This window comes from Anomalospiza imberbis, chromosome 6 (assembly GCF_031753505.1).
Source record: "Anomalospiza imberbis isolate Cuckoo-Finch-1a 21T00152 chromosome 6, ASM3175350v1, whole genome shotgun sequence".
NCBI lineage: Eukaryota > Metazoa > Chordata > Aves > Passeriformes > Viduidae > Anomalospiza > Anomalospiza imberbis.
In genome coordinates this window covers 12,534,245-12,553,092 of record NC_089686.1, presented here as the reverse complement: position 1 = coordinate 12,553,092, position 18,848 = coordinate 12,534,245, and the positions used below count along the sequence as shown (strand labels likewise).

The 18,848-nt window shown below is 42.3% G+C and overlaps 2 protein-coding genes across 3 annotated transcripts in view; both read right to left on the bottom strand.

The window, feature by feature from the left end:
* Nucleotides 1-18,848, bottom strand: part of SETD3 (SET domain containing 3, actin N3(tau)-histidine methyltransferase) — a 611,377-nt gene that overhangs the window by 108,314 nt on the left and 484,215 nt on the right. The window lies entirely within an intron of this gene.
* CCDC85C (coiled-coil domain containing 85C) overlaps nucleotides 1-18,848 on the bottom strand; it is a 110,574-nt gene that overhangs the window by 29,593 nt on the left and 62,133 nt on the right. For both annotated transcript variants that reach the window (XM_068192452.1, XM_068192451.1), the window contains one exon: nucleotides 12,994-13,070. In XM_068192452.1, coding sequence (XP_068048553.1) covers nucleotides 12,994-13,070 — 77 coding nt within the window. The remainder of the gene's footprint in view (nucleotides 1-12,993; nucleotides 13,071-18,848) is intronic.

Genomic DNA, 18,848 nt, shown 5'->3' with positions numbered 1-18,848 from the left:
GTTTTTTCACTACAGAAATAGAACTGCTTTTTCTTCCTTTTAAAATTAAAATGGTACAGTGACACATATTCAACAGACCTTCCTAAACATTTGCACATTCCTTGGGCTTTGCTATCAGTGTTAGAGCTAACCAGGGAAAGAAAGTGAATCCCTCATTAAAAAGCAATATGACTAATGATGCATCAGAATGAGTAGCCATTACTCCACTTAAACCTAAATTAAAAATCCTGGTATTTGCATTGTCAATTCACTCACAAAATGAAATCTCTTATTACCTTACCCAGTTTTCATTACTGAGATGTAAGTGGATCCCAAATTGCTTTTCTAGTCAGAAAGACATTTTAAAAGTAGAATCCTTGATCATCTCTGTTCATCATCATTGCTGGAAATTATCTCAACTAACGGGCAACATATCTATAATAAATTATCCTTCAGGTAAAATCACTTCATATTTCTGGAGCTTCAAGGAATTTATCAGCAAAATCATTTTCATCTGAACTAAAACTCCATGGGAGCATGCAGTCTCAATTGAACTTTTATTGGAAATGTTTTCTAAGCTGAGGAGCAGAGACAGAAGGAGGAACGCAGCAAAGGAGACCAAGTGTGAGCTCAGGAGACTCACACACCAATTCCCATCAAACACCAACACCTGGCCACTGACTACTCCAAGAGTGGCTCTTGCTGTCTAACTGTGAATATTTTTCAAGCCCTAGTTTCATCCATAGTTCAAAGAAAAAAAAAAAAAAGAAAAAAAAAAAGAAAGAGGAAAAAAAAAAGAAAAAGCATGTCCTGACTTTCACAGTGGTACAAAAGTGCAAGAGCTGCCCCTGGTCTAACTCAGCACTTTGACGAGCCTGCAGAGCCAGCACCTTCACCTGCAGCACAAACCTGTGCCACACACTGCCAGCACTGCCACCCCACCGCCACCTTTCTGATACAATCACTCCTCAACACTCGCAAAAAACAACAAAACAATTATTGATACATTTTTCAACCAAGCAGGACTTAAGAGTGACCCCAGAAGATACCATTGGACCAAAGCCCAAGACCTTGTCAGCCTCTTATAAAACAAATGGACACAGGCCTGTCCCTCCCACCAGGGAAGGGAGTTTGGCCTACTCCTACCAATGAGGAAAGAGTAAGGCCAACAAATCAAGGTTTTTTTTGTAAAAATAGACTGCAAAACCAACTTTTTTTCTCTGTAGAAAACAGAAGCAATTTGATGGGTGGAAAGTGGTATTTTCCATAACAAATAATGTATAATTTTAAATGCTTGAGATAGAAATTAAAGTCTTGGTGCTTACCAAAGACTAAAATTACATTTAAAAAGAAGAAGGGGAAAAAAAAAGCTAAAACAAAACAATGAAAGAACAGTAAACACTTGTTCCTATCAAAGATTTCTATCCTGCTAGCAAAGAGAAGAAATGGTGGCCTCTGACTTTTTGACCCTCTGTGCTGAGTGATTCAATTGAAAAATAACACAAATAACACAAGAAGATGGATGGTGTTTGTGGTATTTTAAGGTCAAAGTACTAGAAGAAACATTTATTTTCCTTTTCATTTCTGTCCAGTAAAGTCAGATCAGTGCTGTGGCCATGTTGGACCAACTGTGAAGATAAAGTGTTGAAAACTTAGAGACAAGTCAGACAAATTATCTTTTCTGCTACCCTTCAGTGTTACTTCTGCTAGAAGGGAGAAAAAAGAGGACAAATATATAATTTTGAAATACTTTGATCCAACAAAATGGACTGTTCTTAACATAAATTAAATACTGAAAGACAGAAATTTACTTGACAGAAAGTTCTCAGCATTTATGAGAGATTAGCAAAAAATGATTTCAATTAGAATTATGTTCTGAAGTGACTGTGGAAAATTAAAAAGCAGCACTGTCAGCTCCCTGTAATTCATGAATTAGCATTCAAAACAGGGTTGTTACATAAGTAGCCTTTAATTGAAAACATTTTTTTCTCCTTTCACATAAGTTGTAACAGATGAAGGCTGAAAAGAGATTTTAAAAATATTTAATCATAAATGATCAGTTTGACCCTGTGCCCTGTGGAAATATTAAAGCTTTCACAAAGGGTCACAGCTTCCCTTCTCCCCATGGGCTGTGGGGTCATTTGGGAGCAATTTGGGTGTCTAAACATGGGCATCCTGTGCCTGAGCATACCCTGGAGCTTTGGTAGATGTGACAAAGAGCTGCTAGAGATGAGCATCCTCCAGCTGCAGGCAGGAGCAAGGAGGGACAGGCCTGGAGTCACCTGAGGACTACAGCTCTCTCCACCCCTTTGGAACTCATTTCTAACCTCCGGCATTGTGAAAACTTCCTCTCCTGGTTCACAAGTCAATTTTAAAAACACACAACAAAGCACCAAACTGAAGGTCAGGAGCCACTTTTTGTTTACCTCTGGGGAGCATAAAGGGATGGCAAAATGTGTCCAGAACACAGAGAATCAAGCATACGTGAGTCACTGACAGCAGACTTCCCAATGGGCTGTCATTTCCAAGGGTTTATAATAATCAGCTTCATTTTCCCACAATGCAGACCCACTTGCACTAAGCTCAAGAGACAGCGGATTACACACCGCACCACTTAAATGTATTAATATTATATCTGCTTTCAACACAACTTTAGAAGAAATTATGTAACAGCATAAAATGCAAATAGACAGAAAGGAAAACTACAGGGAACTCAATATTGACAAGAGAACATAACCTTATTGACACCAGCTCAGAAGATTTTCTTTGGACAAATTATTATGCCACACCATCATCCAGCCCTACGACAGACGAGCAATTTCCATTTTTCAGTGGCTACCTCCCCTTTTACAAAGCACAGGATTTCCTTCAGCCATCATTTAAACATCAGAGTGAACTTGGTCCTTAGCAATAGGGCAAGGGCATCACACCCTGACCATGTAAGCCCATAAGGATCTTGGCTTATGATTTGGGTAATTCTCTATATGGGGGGGAAAAAAAGGCTACATTAAAAAAATATCGCTCTTGCTTCAGATTTTAGTTTCACCCATTAATCTTGGATATTAGATGGAAAACTCTGTTGAGACCTTGGCTTTTGATTATATACATTTGTGAAGAGGAAAAAAAACAATGCAGGTTTTATTTCAGCCCACTATGTCAGGCTGCCTTCATCTTTACGGACTCTTGCACTGCCCGTTACCTGGACTACTTGCCTGCCATTGTAATATAAATTCTTAACCTACCAGCAGCAATACTCTAAACCATAATTGTTCCAGTAATTGAAACTGCCTCAATTTTGACACTCAACAACCCATTGTTTGCAATTGAGTAATTAAATGGAAAGTTTAGCTCAAAACCTTTTTCTGTTATTTCCTGTAGCAATTTAGCTGAAAGTGCACACTTCTCTTCACATAGGCAAATGGCATTGATTTGAACTTGGCCAAAACACAGATATTACTAACCAATGTCTTTTGCACAAGTACAGGGCAGAAACAAAAATAAATCAGTGGCATATTTAATACATTCAGATGATTAAAAAATGGAAATCACCAACATTAGCAAGTGAAAGGATAAGCAATCAGAGCCCTAAACAACCAGCAGCAGTACTAAAATGCAGCCCCCCAGTTCCAAAAAGCTGCTTGTGGATGCATTAGCTCTCTCTACCTTACTGAAATCTTGTGGCAAGCTGTTGCAGTCAGCCAGCTAGGAGGGAACATTATACATGTGGAAACCTAACAGAAATAAAGCTATTTTATTATCTTGAAAAAAACCCATATCTTTACCACTGGTGACCAAAGGTCTTATATGCAGGTGTCAATACTGAGTTACTTGATAAGATAATATCATTATTTGAACTTCAACCCCTTTCCCTATATTCATGAATGAAGACATGCAGAATCCACATGCACAAACATTAATATCTTACTATCCAGATTCAGAGCAGGGTGATCCCCTCAAACAGTTGGTAAAGCTTGATCACCTTACTCTTCTTCACAGCCACCACACTTTACCACACCTACAGAGGTCAATGGCACTGTCAGAGCTCTGTAACAACAACCTGGCCCAAGGCAGCCTCAGGTATCACAGCAGAGCAGTGAGCTCTGCTGAGCTAAAGCAAAGCAGAAACACATCTCAAATAACACACAGGAGACGGTGCAAAGCACCTGCCTTGCACAGCTCTCACAGGGGCATCAGGGCAATGAGGAGTGATTGGCCCTGTCAGGCAGCCTTGTGCCCCAGAGAAAATTCCCTACCACACAACCTTGCACAAACATTTCCCCCTTATCTCATTAATCCATATTTTAGTGTCTCACGCACCAGGAATCTGAGGGATGGGCAATTTCACTGTGTGAAGCTGGCAAATAATTGAATTAAGGCTCAGTAATTGCAGTTATCACTACAAGACATATTCAAGCAAAAATAAGCTCAGCAAAGCACATATCTGACTTTAAGTATATGTGAAGAGTCCCATTAGCTTCAACAGCATTTATCAGGCAAGTTGGAAATCACACACATGAGAGTGCAATAAAAAAATCAACGTATTTGATTTTGAAAGAACTCTGCAAATAAGGAAAAAAATTAAGTGATGAGATTAAAACTATTTAACATCTTCCATGTCATGCAATAATATGAGCTTTCTGTAACAGGAGAGATTAAATTCCTTTACACTGGTTCATATCCCTGTTGTACATGCAACACATCTGGGGATCACTTGAACTGGTAACAAAGGCTTTAGAGGGTAAGGGTCTGTCAAAACACCTACTCTCCTGATTCCCTCTTCAGTATTCAGCCAGGAGGTCACAAGCACAGCCTCAGCCAGCTCCAACAGTAAATCCATTTTTAGTAGTTCATGTAGAATTGGAAATGCATTTGGGCATTGTGCCATGGCTGGATCTCAGCCATTCACAAATGTAACACAGGAATGAGGATCCCCACTTCTGCCTAGGCTCTGACTTCCCCTTCACATCATGATCTGTGTTCACAGAAGCTGGAGGGGCAACCAGATTTCACCTGGTTGCATTGGTGACAGCTGGAATTCACTATTGTTGAGGGAGCTAACAACTTTGGGAAAGGCAGGAAACAGTCAGTAAGAGGCTTAGCAGATTCTACCACGTAAAATCACTCTTGGAAAAAGACTTATTAGCGTCTCAGTGGGGTACAGGTTATAAAAGCAGTGCAGGTTTCAAACTTCTCCATTCTCTGTAGCAACTGAGGTAGGGAACTTTAGTACACTGCTAATATTCAAGAATGTCTGTATTTTTGTCCTCTTGTTTTAGATCTACAGAGAAAGATCAAGCCCATAACTCACAGGAGACTCAGATAATCAGTTCAAACCAAATTGCAGTATATAATTATAATCACACAACTGGCAGGCTTTGCTCAAGAGGATATATGAGTTGGCACGGCTGAGACATCCAAGTATCACAGCCTATAACCCAAATAGAAATGCAGCTCAATAGTTAACAAAGCCAAATGGAGCTATAGCCATTGGCATTTGGTGCAGCCTGAGTCTGGTCTGTGGCTTGCATGCCTTGAGTTTCAGAGTCACAGACTAACAGAGCCCATCATGGCTCATTAGAACCAAAATCAGCATCTTTACTGGGGGTGACAGTGGAGAAACTACAAAATGCTGCCCCAGTTCCTCCAGGGAAGTAGATTTTGATACAGCTGTAGTATCAAGCACAGGTTTGGACCAGCCCCTAGAGTCACCCTTCATTTTCTCCTGTCAACTTCACTCCAGGCAAGGAGACTACAGGGAACCACTGCACCTCCTCCCAAAATCGCAGCCACAGCAATGCTGCTGGGCTGCCCTCAAGGCACTCCCCGCATCCCATAAAACAACAGAGTTGGGAACGAGAATAATAAAGACCTGAAACCACTGCTGATAAAGCAGCAAAGGTCCCTTGCAGGATTTAGCTCATGCTGGGCACCCAAGGCCCTCTCCTCTGGAGGAGCACTCGAATGTTCCAAGCTCTCTGCTGAAAATGAAAGCCAGGAAAAAATCAATTACTGCCAGTCTCAGCTTTTTTTGAGATAATCTGAATATTCTTTAAAAATCTCTTATAAAGATTTAGATTTGCATTTTTGGCTTCATGAAAAACAAAACAAAACTGAAAGTCTTGTCATAAACTTACAGTTTTGAGTAAAGAGGCTTTATTCTTCTCACAGCAATGAAAGATTAACATCCTTCCCATTGTTGCCCAAGTAGTTTTCAGATGTCAGACACTGAATTTTTCTTGATCCGAGCTTGAATTTGGCATTTTACTCATTGCAAAAATCTGGTTTTAAGCCTCTGCAGTTATTGCATATTTTCCCCTCAAGACATTTTTCAGTACTTCTCAGATGGATGGATCACTGAGATTCTGTGTACTTTGAACCTCTCCACATGTATCAAAGACACAAAAAGCTGCTTCTTCATAGCCTGATCTAACTGCAATTAAGAGCTTTTTCCCTGGCCCCGTCCTCATACAGAGATAAAAAGTGGAATTTAGTGAAATTATTACAAAGCTGGTTAAGCACAGGATATGACTAATCCTGTATTTCACAGCTGGAAGTTAAACTGAGCCTCATTAAACCCAATGTTCTTGCTTACCCACAACAGAAACAAATGGGGCATGACAGAGCTTTGCATGTGTGCATCTCTCACACACAAACACTGAAATTCAACTCCAGCCCTTCCAAAATTTTAAGTTGCAAGAAATTATATGATGGCCTCAATTTTGTAAGACTCAATTAGCCCAGTATGTCACTGTCTATCTGTTAGTCAACTTTGGGATTCAGATATTTTGAATTAGATTTCCTAGGTTTTTAGGGAACTTTATTTACATTCTCGTAAAATCCATGGATACCACAGGTGGCAACTCCTAGAACACACAGTACACCACTCAGATTTCATTACAAGTTGCAAAAGCTCATTTCTGTCACTGATCATGCATTTTAGAACTCCATGAAAGCACTCCTAAATATTTATTTAGAGAATATTTATTTTGGTAGGTAGATTAGCTCAAATCTCTGATGTCCAAGGTAAACAGAAGGAACTACACTGTCTTAGAGGGCTTGAAGGTATTTTGAGCTGCTCCTATACATTTCTTGTTTGGTGAGGAAAAACATTGTATTCAATAAGTATATATTGTTACTTACATCTCAAGTCAACTTATTGGATAGCAAATTGGTCAGATCAGTCTTGTCATTGTAATTCACAAAAAAAGAGGTGAAATGGAACACACTTGGACATTGATTGGATTTGCATGCTATGTTGGGTTTTCTTAAGATTCTGTTTCCACAACTAAGGAAGCAACATTTGAGGGATTCTGTTATCATATTTTGCATTTACACTTGTAAGCAATGCAGTGCATTCTCAAAACTGTATCAAAGTTTTGATCTCAGGAGAGAAGGTCTCACAAAAATCTGTTTCTTCAAGAGCTGTACTCCAAAATGCACGGAGTCCCATAGGAATTCTCACCATTGACTTGAAAGGAATATTTGGATGTGACCCCAAATACGAATCTCCTTTTTATTACTTTAAATTAAAATGCAGCTAAACATTGAAACACTGTCTAAAAATGATCATAGAGTAACTGAAGGCACATCCCCTTCAGTATTCTGAATTTAAATGGAGACCAACCGCCTGGAAAGCTTTCATGTCTGAGTTACTCTGCATTGCCAAAAAAAAAGGAAAAAAAACCAACAACAAAAAAAAAAAACTTCCCTTGTGAGACCTTAAATTAAAGCAATTATACTTATCCTCCTCACACACAAACAATAGGTAGACTTTGGGGAAATCAGATAGGTTTTTGTAATTTTGTTCCTGTCGTGGTGAGTGTGTGAAGTGCTCCTGGCACAAGCCATGGCCTCAGACAAACCTCCAGGGCCAATTCACAGAGAGGCCCAAATGCTATAAGACCTTATAGCAACTCTGAGAGTTGAGAGGCAGCTCTGCAAGCAGGAACTGCTAATGGCAGACTTGGCACAGAAGTGACTGATAATAAAATAACAGGGGAAATTGCACTCTGACTCTCCTGAAGCCATCCAGCACATTGTGGGCAATTTCTTTTTCTCCTCCTTGGGAAGAGATCAGGCTCTCCCCACTGAATGGTATCTACATCTTTGTTCTTTGCAGTGCTAAGGATTTTCAGGCTCCTTTTGGCCCTGGGGTCCAGATTGCCCCTCTTGTTTTCAGGAGGATATGCTGGAAACTGCCTGCTGAGTGCATGGTTGTGCCAAGATCCCATTTGCCTAAGAATTGTGGCAGCCTGCAGATGCTGTGACCATGGACGTTCCTTGCTCAAACACCACAGCTCTTTTAATAGCAGTGTTACAGGCATTGCCTACTATCACTTTATTAACTCTACAGCTGCAGCCTTTTAATTCAGGAAAAGCATGCAGTTTCTTAAAAGTAAGACTAAGAACAGTTTTCAAGAACTTCTAGGGACGCTCTAAAGATCTTCCAAGGGAGCTCTACATCCCAGGCAGCTAGCAGGCTCAACTGCTGTGAAGTGCTGCTGCTACTGAAGTCTATTTGGCAATTTTAATTAAATACTCATAAATCTCAAGAGCTGTCACTCCCTAGAGAAGAATTTTTTTGTTTCTGCTATGCACCAGAGGACTTGAAATGTTCTGTGAAAGAGGCACCAGGCATTGTCAAACGTCCAGTTGCTTAGAGCCTCACCTGCCCAATGCATCTGCTTTCTATAAAGCTGGGCTTTTTGAAACAAAGGTGTGTAATGTGCCCTGAGCATCTCTGAATAGAAAAATGCCTCTGGCACTCCTGCTCTCAAGGGAAAAAGTAGACACAGCTCAGAGACTATAAACCAAAAGGAGTCCTGACAGCCAGCCCATGATGCACAGTACTTAGTTACAGGGAGATAGAAAAGTGATGAGTCCACACAGCCTATAAACTTTTAGCTAAGTTTTACCTAAAAGTGCTCAATCTTTGCATGCGTGCAGCATGAGCTGAAAATGCAAAATAATGTGAAAGAATGGCCAGAAGATTGTTACCCTTATTATTTCTAAAATGCATGCATTAATTATGAAACTACCCAGAAGTGACCTTTGGAGCTCCTAAATGCTGTAAATACAGGTCTCTCTAACCTTAAGGGGAAAGTGTGCAATTAAAAATTCCTTTTTGTTCAAGGGGCAGTATGAAGTGCCTTAAGGGGTTTATTTTGTGCTTGGATATTTCCAGCTCAGAGGAATGGAAAGCAAATATGGTCTCCCACCTTAGGGATTATATCTTAGCACTATGGAAGGTACCCTCACCTAGTCAACCAGACACCACTAATAACATCAGCTCTTCTGGGCATTGCCCACAATGACACAGAGGAATAACAAGACTTCACCCACGTGATGTTGCACAGACCAACTGCATGCACACAGCAGAACTCAGTGCAAGTCTTCCCTGGAGAATGTGAGGCTACAGAAGTGATGCCCATGAAGCTCTCGGAAACCAACACTCAACATTTTTCAGAGCTTTCATTCATCATCTTCACACTGCAACTAAAACTTCCAGAAACCAGCTACACCTGTGAGAAAGCTTCACACCATCCCCACTGGGCTTTGTGGGGTCTTTGCCACTGTGGCTACACCAGAGACACCTACCAGCACTGGAGAGCAGGATTCAGTGGTCTTTTCTGGTAGTGGCATTTGCTACAACCTCTGCCCAAACAATATAAACCAGGGCAACAAAAGTTGTGGGTTGCCAGAATTGCTGCCAGAGACTTTGCCAGCACAGTGATGCCATCCAAGAGCATTCATGTCACCTTCTAGCTGACATGGCCACGCCAACAAAACATCACAGCATAAACTGCACCAAAAAAAAGTAAAAACTTGAGTAGTTTCTCCTCAGAGACAGGAAAATGAAGAGAGTGATGAGTACTGATGGGTTAGCAATATCAGAAGCATATCATTTTCCAACTGGAAATACAGATCATATCCTTCCCTAGAAAGCAAAAGAAGTCAAAACAACAAAAAACCCCCCACATATATGGATATGGCTATCATAGTAACGCCCTTATCTCCATCTGCTTTCTTCCCACTGCAGTGTGGCTTGTGAGATGGTATTTCTTGATCTCCAAGAGTAAGAAAAGCTCTCTCCATTAACCTGTTCAAATAAATCACTAGAAAAACAGAAATGTGAATCCCAGCATATCCGTACTGCAGGTGACATGTACAGTGCAGAGCAGCTGCCAGGCATGGGTTGGGAAGCTTTTGCCTGTCCCACTGAGGCTTTCTTCTAAAGTGCTTATAGAGAAAGGATATGTTGGCTTCTAAAGTGCTTATAGAGAAAGATATGTTGGGAAGCAGGAGAAAAAGTGCAAGCTTGGGATCCCCTGCAACAACTTGATTCCAGAAGGGGCTACAAAGACACCACCTCTCAGAATACCTTCACTCCAGAGATGCTGAAGAAGATAAAGCAACAAATCTCACTCAGGGTGCACCAGCCAGCAAAAGGGTATTGTGTCACTGGCCACTGGAATATAAATCCAGCCATAAAGCTTGCAAATATCCTTTGCAGCACCAGCCTTCTCAGGTTTCTCTGGATAAAGCACTATTTCAGCTCTATGTTTAGCAGTTGGAAGGAAGCCAGGAAGACTTCCATAACCACCCCTGATTTGTTAATCCCTTAATGCACAGGCACTGTTTGTTACTTAGAACGTCAGGTTTCATCACTCCTCAGCACGCTGGTGATAGAACTTCTTGACACCAGGCTGCAAATATTATTGCAAAGTCAATACTCCCAGGGAGAAAAAGCCAAGCCGAGTTGAAATGTGACTTTGGTGTTGACAAGCCAGTTTGGCACTGCAGAGTTCAAACAGCCAGAATCACCTGGCAACTTTCAAAACAGGAGAAAGTTTGCCAGGATCCTTTCTGACTAGAGTCTTATCCCAAGATCCGCATGGTAACAGTTAAACACTTTCCAATCAGACAAAGCAAGTAAAAACACAGTAAGTGGATTATGCTTTCTGGGAAAGTGCTGGGAACTATGTGTACATATGCATGTGAGTTTGTGTCTATGCAGATTTTCCTAATCTTTCTCATTAAAAGAGAAAGAAATCCAGATCTGGGTGTGTAGCATGACAGACTGGAGGTGATGCAGCTCAGTATTCCCAGGGAGTTCAGCCAGCCCACAGCAGCTTCAACAGTCCTGTTGCCCTAAGGAAAGCTGACTCCCTGCTTATAATAAAGAAGTTATTTCCTGAATGTAATCTAAAAGAAGGTGGATCCTGGTATTTTTGGAGGGCCATTGAGACATCATACAGGGGCTGTACAGCACATCACAACCAGGCTGGCATCAGTGACTGCTGCCACTGGGGTCATGATTGGCCTTCTCCAGAACACAGAGCTATTTTAAGGTAATTTCCCTCCCTCCTGGATTCAAGTATTTGTAATAATCCTGCCCAAAAGGTGATGACACCTGAGGACAGTGGAGGAAAAGGCATGGCCTTCACACCCAGGGCAGCATGTAGGTGAAGGGTTGATGTATGAACCCGAAGCAGCCCCGCACAACCCAAAACTAACTGGGTTTCATCCTCCCAATGCAATAAGCCCATGCAGCTATGCAGACCCTATTTGTTTTCACCATTAATTGCCAACTTCTTCTTGACCTCCTAAGGCAGATCTGACAGAGTAATGTGCTTGGCTGTGGCGGGACAAAGCAAGGCCAAGGGCACACTGAGCCCATCCCTGAATCCATGCACATCCCATCTGCCTATCAATAGCTCCAATTAAACAGCCACCAGCTCAGTCACAGTCTGGGAGAAAGACAGGGGGACTTAAAATCAAATTAGCAATCAATTAATACATGAAGCAACTACAAAGTTGTTAAGTACCCTTTTGGGGTTTAACCCTTTGGTGCCTATGAGTTTTTTTCATGGCTAGTAATTCCAATGAGTACCCTGGGAGAAAGGAGCAATCTTCAAAAAAGCTCAGAGTCAGGTCAAAATGTGTACTTCAGAAAAAAACATTTGACAAAATGATGTTATTATAATTTCAGTACACATGGAGCTCTTTATTATTTTTGTTTGTTTATTTTAAATGAGAATGTTTTTTAAATGTGACCCTGGAACAGTCTATTCTCCGATTTAGTGAAACGCAAAGAACAGCACAACATAAACTGGCAAAAAGGCATTTAAAAAAATATTACAAGGGCTTTTCTATTTCCAGCCCTTATAATTGGGAAGAATCTTGAACGAAATGACTGTGAAACATGGTGCTTGAAATAAGAAGCAAAGTATAGAAAAAAAACTTTTAAAATGCCAGGAAGGTAGAACATAAAAACAGTGAGTGGAAGCAAAGAACAGGAAAAAAAGGGTAACTTTTTCAATGGTTTAAATAGACAGTGTCTTATTAAATGCAGCAGACCTGCCCCTGTTTACACCAACTACTGTGTTTTACAGGGGATCCAGAGGACATACCAAACAGAATGGCTGTTTTCTTCTCGCTGCTTGACATTGCTATATAAAGACAGGTAAGCAGCATGAGTGATCAAAAGCACAGTGGCACATGGAGTAGACTTTGAAAGGGAGATGCAAGCAAAAAGTGCCCCTTTAGAGAGTCTGTTCAGATTTAAGTAAGATCTCAAATAATAGCTGGGAGCCTGCACCACACACAGCTATTCCCAAGGCTGTCCTTTGGCAACAGTCTCCTCTTTCAACAAGATAAAAGTCAATGTAAATGGGCAAGGAAGACAAAATCCTACAGCAAGGACACAGACAGAGCTGGACTCTCATGGCATCCCCAGGAGCAGAGGTGGGTCAAGGAGCTCTGCAGGCAGGCATTAATGCATCTCTGAAACACACAGAGACACTAACAGAGGGTTCACTTTTTTCCTGTTTTTTTTTTTAATTTTAACAAAAGAAGACCAAATTCTATTTGTGTGGGGTTAATATGAATTGTGTTCTTCCTGTGCAGGATGTTTACCAAAAGCCAGTGTGCATTAAAATAAGCAGTCAGACACAACCATATGGAAACAGGAGAACTGGGCCACACTAGTATCTATTAGGCAATAAAACCTACCTGGGAAAGAAGCTTGTTGTCATCCTCCAGCAGCTTCACTTTTGTTTCAAGTTGCCTGATATAGTTGGAAGATGAATCTTTAGGAAAAGAGAAAAAAAAAAAAAACAAATACATTTAAGCTTCTTGTGGTACAGGCAAGTATTGTGTCAGAAGCAACATGTTTTCCCACTCTGTAGAAGGCGAGTTTGGGAACGACTTGCTGAATAAAACCCTATGTGTGTAGGGTGATGAGGGACTCCATCAAAGGTTTTTTCATTAAAAAGCTGAGATTCGGCAACAGCAAAATCTTCTGTGAATCTGCATCAATGCCAGTTTGAGGGCTGGGTGATACAGAAGAAAAGTGAAGTTGAAACACTGTGTTTTGTTCTTTCATAAAAGTAATTTCCTAGTTTTGTAAGCTATTCTCATTCATCTAGACTGCACCAAAATACTCCACAACAGAACAGGATGTTTCCTTTTAGGTTTGAATAAACAACCCCTCCAGACACGTGCCTTTTTCTTTCAAAAACAACTGAGAAACTCACAAAACCAAGCTGTTGGCACAGTTCTAAGAGGAGGTCAGTGCCACAACTCCCAGTGCTGTAAAAGGGGGAGAAGTGTATTCAGCAAGGCCACAGAGCTGCAGTACGCACACAGCCTGACACACACAACAAGTGCCTACCCAGGACATCTGTTTTTTCTAGTGGAAGCACGTGACACTAACCAGAAAAACACCAGGACAATAAAATACAGAATACCCTTACATAAAATGGTAGTATTCAAGCTGAAGGAATGCAATGGCTGGTTTACCATTGCAGCAAGACAGCAACACCAGACAGGGTGGCCTGGCATAGAAGGTAAGTCACTGGAGAGCTCTGTGGGTGGCTTACTGCTCTCCAAAGCATCTGGCTTTTGTTTTGAACCATGCTTAGAAGAAACACATTTGAAAATTTTACAGGGAAGAAAATAAAGGACACTGGGAAAACCTTTTCTCCATTCTCATTACAGCTTGATGAGCTCTTCCCTTACAATTGGATCTTTGCAAAATTTCTCCTCCACTTGTAATTTGAGTAGCAGAGGCCATTAGCTGTTTCAGCAGGAGGAAAAGTTTTGCAACATAAGTATATTAAAAACTCCAAACATTTTCCACACTTCTAAAGGGGTTCTGAAAAGTGCAAAATTATAATTTCCCTCATCTCATTTATTATGGTATGACTGCAGAAGCCACTGTTCCACCCCAGGACTTCCTGCTGAGCGTGAATCAGCAAGGAACCAGGCGATAACACAAGGGCCCCAGTGCCAGTGGTGTGTGCTGCAGTGGCCAGCAGCTTTTGGGATCAGCCCCCCATGGAGAGCAGGCACCTCTGGCTGCAGCTCTGGCACACAAACACTCACCCATGCACACGGGTGAGGTTTGGGCTGGCTCTGTGCTGAACAGCTTCCCTCTGCCTTTGCCAGTGGCTGCCAAAGGCACCCGGCACTAAGCCTGAACGCTCTTCCTGGCCACTCAGCAGAAGGGCTAGCAGGGAAGCTACAGCTAATCACTGACACTGCTTTGGCCACTCAAGGGAAAAACTGGAATATGCTCAAAAAAGTGCTACCATAGACCAGTGCCAAACCACACAAAGGAACAGCGGGATGGATCTGAGTCAAGTGCCCATCTAAAGCACACTCTCAGAGGAAAAATGCTCAGTTTTTTGACTGGATTATGCTTTGTTCAAACCCAGGAAATCCAAACAAGTCCTTATGAGAAAGGTTAAGAAGACACTGTAGGAAGCTATGCAAGTTCAGTGAACAGCTTAAGTGGTGACAAGGTACACAGTAACATCAGCTTGAGCTGCAGGGACCACAAACTCAGCCCAACAACCACCCTTACATGAGGGAGTCTCCAGGTCAGAGGAGAAGAGAGCAAACCAACTAGGTTATAGAATCAATCTAAAGCACTTTCCCTGTGGAGGCCACACATCCAAGAGTGGTGAGCAGAATGCTGCAGTAGATTGGTGCTGAATGCAGCAAGATTTCAGGATCAGCTTGAAGAACCTGCTGAATTAGTAATGAACCTGTCCTCCAGCAGGGTGCAAGGGGAGTTTGAGATTGTTAAAGCCAGGAGGACCATGGATTCTTTGGCCTGACCTCTTCTGTGCCCGAGGCCATCATGCTTTGTTAACTTACCCCTAAATTCAGTACAATAATACCCATTTGGCTAAACAGTTCCAAAACCAGTCTCCATCTCTGTCTGATGACAACCAGAGATTACTGGCTGTGTGCTGAATACAACAGCTTCCACTGGCAGATGTGGCCAGATAAGGTGTCCTTCCCACCTGCATTCCAGCTCCACCAGTACCCTCATTGTGCCAGCAGCTACAAGGAATTTAGGTTAAGTGGATGACTGGGGATGCAGAAGCTGTCATGTTCAGGCCCTGAATGCTACCAAGACTGACTGACTGGTTGATGAAAAGAATAGAGCATGACTACCAAAGAAAAGGAAATAGAGAATTATTTCCTCTCTGTGGTTTCATACCCCTTACCAAAAAAAAAAAAAAGTATATTCCTTGGGATGGCAAGCCAGCATCCTTGGGAGCCAATGTACAACACTGGTTCTGAAAGCCTGACCTGAGAATTACCAGAATTCTTCAGACAACCACTGTTCAATCCCAAACCATATTTGATGTCTGACCTCAGCCGAAACACCCTATGGAAATGTAAAATACATGCAGGGGAAAAAAACCAAATAAGCCATTTTGTCAGCAGAAAATGCTCCATCTCTGGCAAAGGCTGTGAAACAGTGCTCAGAGCCATCCCAGTCCTTGCTATGCCCTCAGAGATGAAACACCTCCATCTTCTGGACCTGCCTGTGTTGAGGCAGGTGCCAGATGAACCATTTGCCTCTTGTCTCAGTTTTAAAAAAGCTCATAACTCTCACAACAGCAGGCAGTAACACTGCCAGGCTAAGCAGTGAAACCCCAGGCTAGGTCTCACCCATGTTATATCAAGAAACACATTCCCAACATTTTTCAGTCTCTGACCTTTCTCTTATCAGTGAATTTCCGTCCTCTCCTGCCTCCCCCAGAGCCAGGAGACAAGGACAGCCTCACTGACCCATCCAGGAGAGGCAGTAGAGCTGGATCACTGACTGATCAGACCCTCACATCCCTTTTCATTAGAAATTAAACTCACAAAGGTCTTCACTGCTGTGCCAAAGCCTGCTGCCAGCTGTGAGCAGTGTTCCACCTTCACCAGCCCAAAAGCACTCTCCCAGTGGCTGGAGCAGCTCCCAGACTCAGATCCTGGGAGCAGTGTATCCCAGCACACCCACTTAGCCACACCTCATGGCACTGACTTTGATCCATTCACACCTGCCAGTGCCCTGCTGGTGACCAGACCACTATGGTGGCCAAGGACAAGTCTTCTGGGACTCTTCGCTGTCACTCAGTGCTGCCTGGGATACCATTGGGGCCAGCATCCTGCTCTGGTTAGCCCTTGGGGCCACGAGAACCAGCTGCACGAGCAGTGGGTGCCTTAGTGGGCCAGATGGCACCAGAGGGAACAAAATTTCCCATCAAAACAGTTCACATCCCACTCAGCACCCTCCCTGTGGCAGCCATCACACAGAAGAGAAAGTTGGGAGAGAGGCAGAACGTGCCCTGCCAGGCTGCTACCCACGACAGCAAAACAGGTGAAAACTGTAATCACCATCAGCCATCGCTCACTTGCAATGTAAATTCTACAAGCTAAATTGTTCACAGAGCTGTGAAACCTGAAGTCCTGTTTCTTTATAAAGCCTTGGGAAAACTAATTGGATGTAGAGCTCTCCACATTATCTCCATGAGAGGCAGAGGGGCTGCGCTCCAGCTCAGGAAGGCGCATTACTGTTATTATCCACCCTCCTCAAGATTTACTGTTCAAAAAAACATACTCCATCTGGAATGGGATGTAATTCAGCTTGGATGTAATCTAGCTGAGTAACTTTTCTCCACATAGATAAACCACTTAATACTCATTACAGCTAAATGAAGGCAAGACAAATCAGTCTACCTTGTTTTAACTCAATGGTCTCTTAGAGAGCAGGGAACTGCCTGGCTCCTCAAGCTTTGTAAAAACATAAATTAGAAATTGTTTTAACAAACAAAACAATCTTGCAGCCTGCAGAACACAGAACAGTGTAATTTTAAAAGACACTTGTAGCCTTTCTGATTCTCATCTGAGATTTCAGAGGAATCTGGCAGAGGGGTAAATATGATAAATTACACATTTATTTTGACAGCAACAAAATAAATGGTTTTATTTCCTTGTATGCCACTTCTCCAACCACAAAAATGCATAGCAGAGGTTTGTATGGTAGCTGTGAGGTTGGGATTGAGACACTTTTATTTAAGACCTTCTCATGATGAGGTGCTAGCACCTAAATTAATATAAGAAAGTAACTGCCCTTAGGGCAGTTCACACCAGAGATGTCAGAAAAGGTTAATGTAAGTGTCTGTGAAATGACAAAATTGTTGAGAGCCCTTTGATGGGACTCATTCACAGCAGGACAGTCCTTACACCCAGCCTGGGCAATACCAAACAAAATGGCAAGGGCAGACTTGAACCAACAGCACAGCACCCCATTGAGGTTTGATTTGTCTTTTTGCTACAAAGCACAGGTTACACAGTTGGAGTGCTGGCTGGCAGGTCAGGGCACGGTGCCCCACTCCAGCTCTGTCCCCACATGCACCTCAGAGGTGCCCCACACACCCAGGAGCGAGGCTGGACACCCACCTCTTCCACTGCATTTTTTCTCAGGAGCTACTTTAACTAAGCATGATTCATGACAGTAAAGCACAGCTATATTTTGGCAATGTCCTGCAAACAAGGTTCTTCCTATCCTCATAAAAAGCAGCATCCCTAAAGGGATTCTCCCAAACCACGGAGGAAAGGCACATGAAGGAATGATGCTATGCCAGATTTGCACCTTGCAGCCAGCTGCCTTCTTTGCATGACAGAATGCTGACATTTTCTCTTCCTCTCCTTCCATCAAAGATCATCTCATAAGAAGGCCTTCACCTCTGCTCAATAAAACACTCTGCTGTTTGTTGGCAGTTTCATTATCACATCTCTGCTCTTCCCCACTATATTTCATATTCGTATTGCTCCACTGGTCTTACTTCTTGACACACACAAGCAGGCTGAAAAATGGCCAGTGGTTATATCTTGTAAAGAAGTTGATTTATTAAAGCAACAGCACTCTTTCAGAGCAATTGGAAAGCAGATGAAACTCACATATCTTGAATATTGTTATTAAAGGAAACTCTTGGGAGAGATGGGCAAAGGCACCACCCTTGCTTTTCCTAGGCAGCCTCCATCTTTCTGCTCCTACCAGAAAACCCCAATCCCAAAGTCCTGTTTCAATGTCCAGTTTCCTGACTGGTATGCATGGCAAGTTTTCACAACAGGCTTAAGTCAGTGGATGGCTCAAATGTGAGCAGGGCCACCACAAAGCCAATGCTGAGTTACTTTGGTTTCAGAGATGCTGCCCTCTGCTATGGCATCATCAGAATTTTCAGAGAATGCTCATTGGTTTGCCTTGGTGCAGAATCTCAGAATAACCTGTGTGGGAAGGGACCTTTAGCAGTCACCTAGTACAGCCCCTGTACATCTGACAACCTATGCCAGTATTTCACCACCCTCATTGTACAAACTTATTCCTTATATATAACCTAAGTCTGACCTCTGTCAGTTCAAAGCCATCAATCCATCTCCTATCACTACATACCCCTGTAAAAAGTCCCTCTCCAGCTCTCTCATAGCCCACTTTGGGTACTGAAAAGCTGTTCTAAGGTCTCATTGGAGCCTTCTCTTTTCCAGGCTGAACAACCCCAACTCTCTCAGCTTCTCCT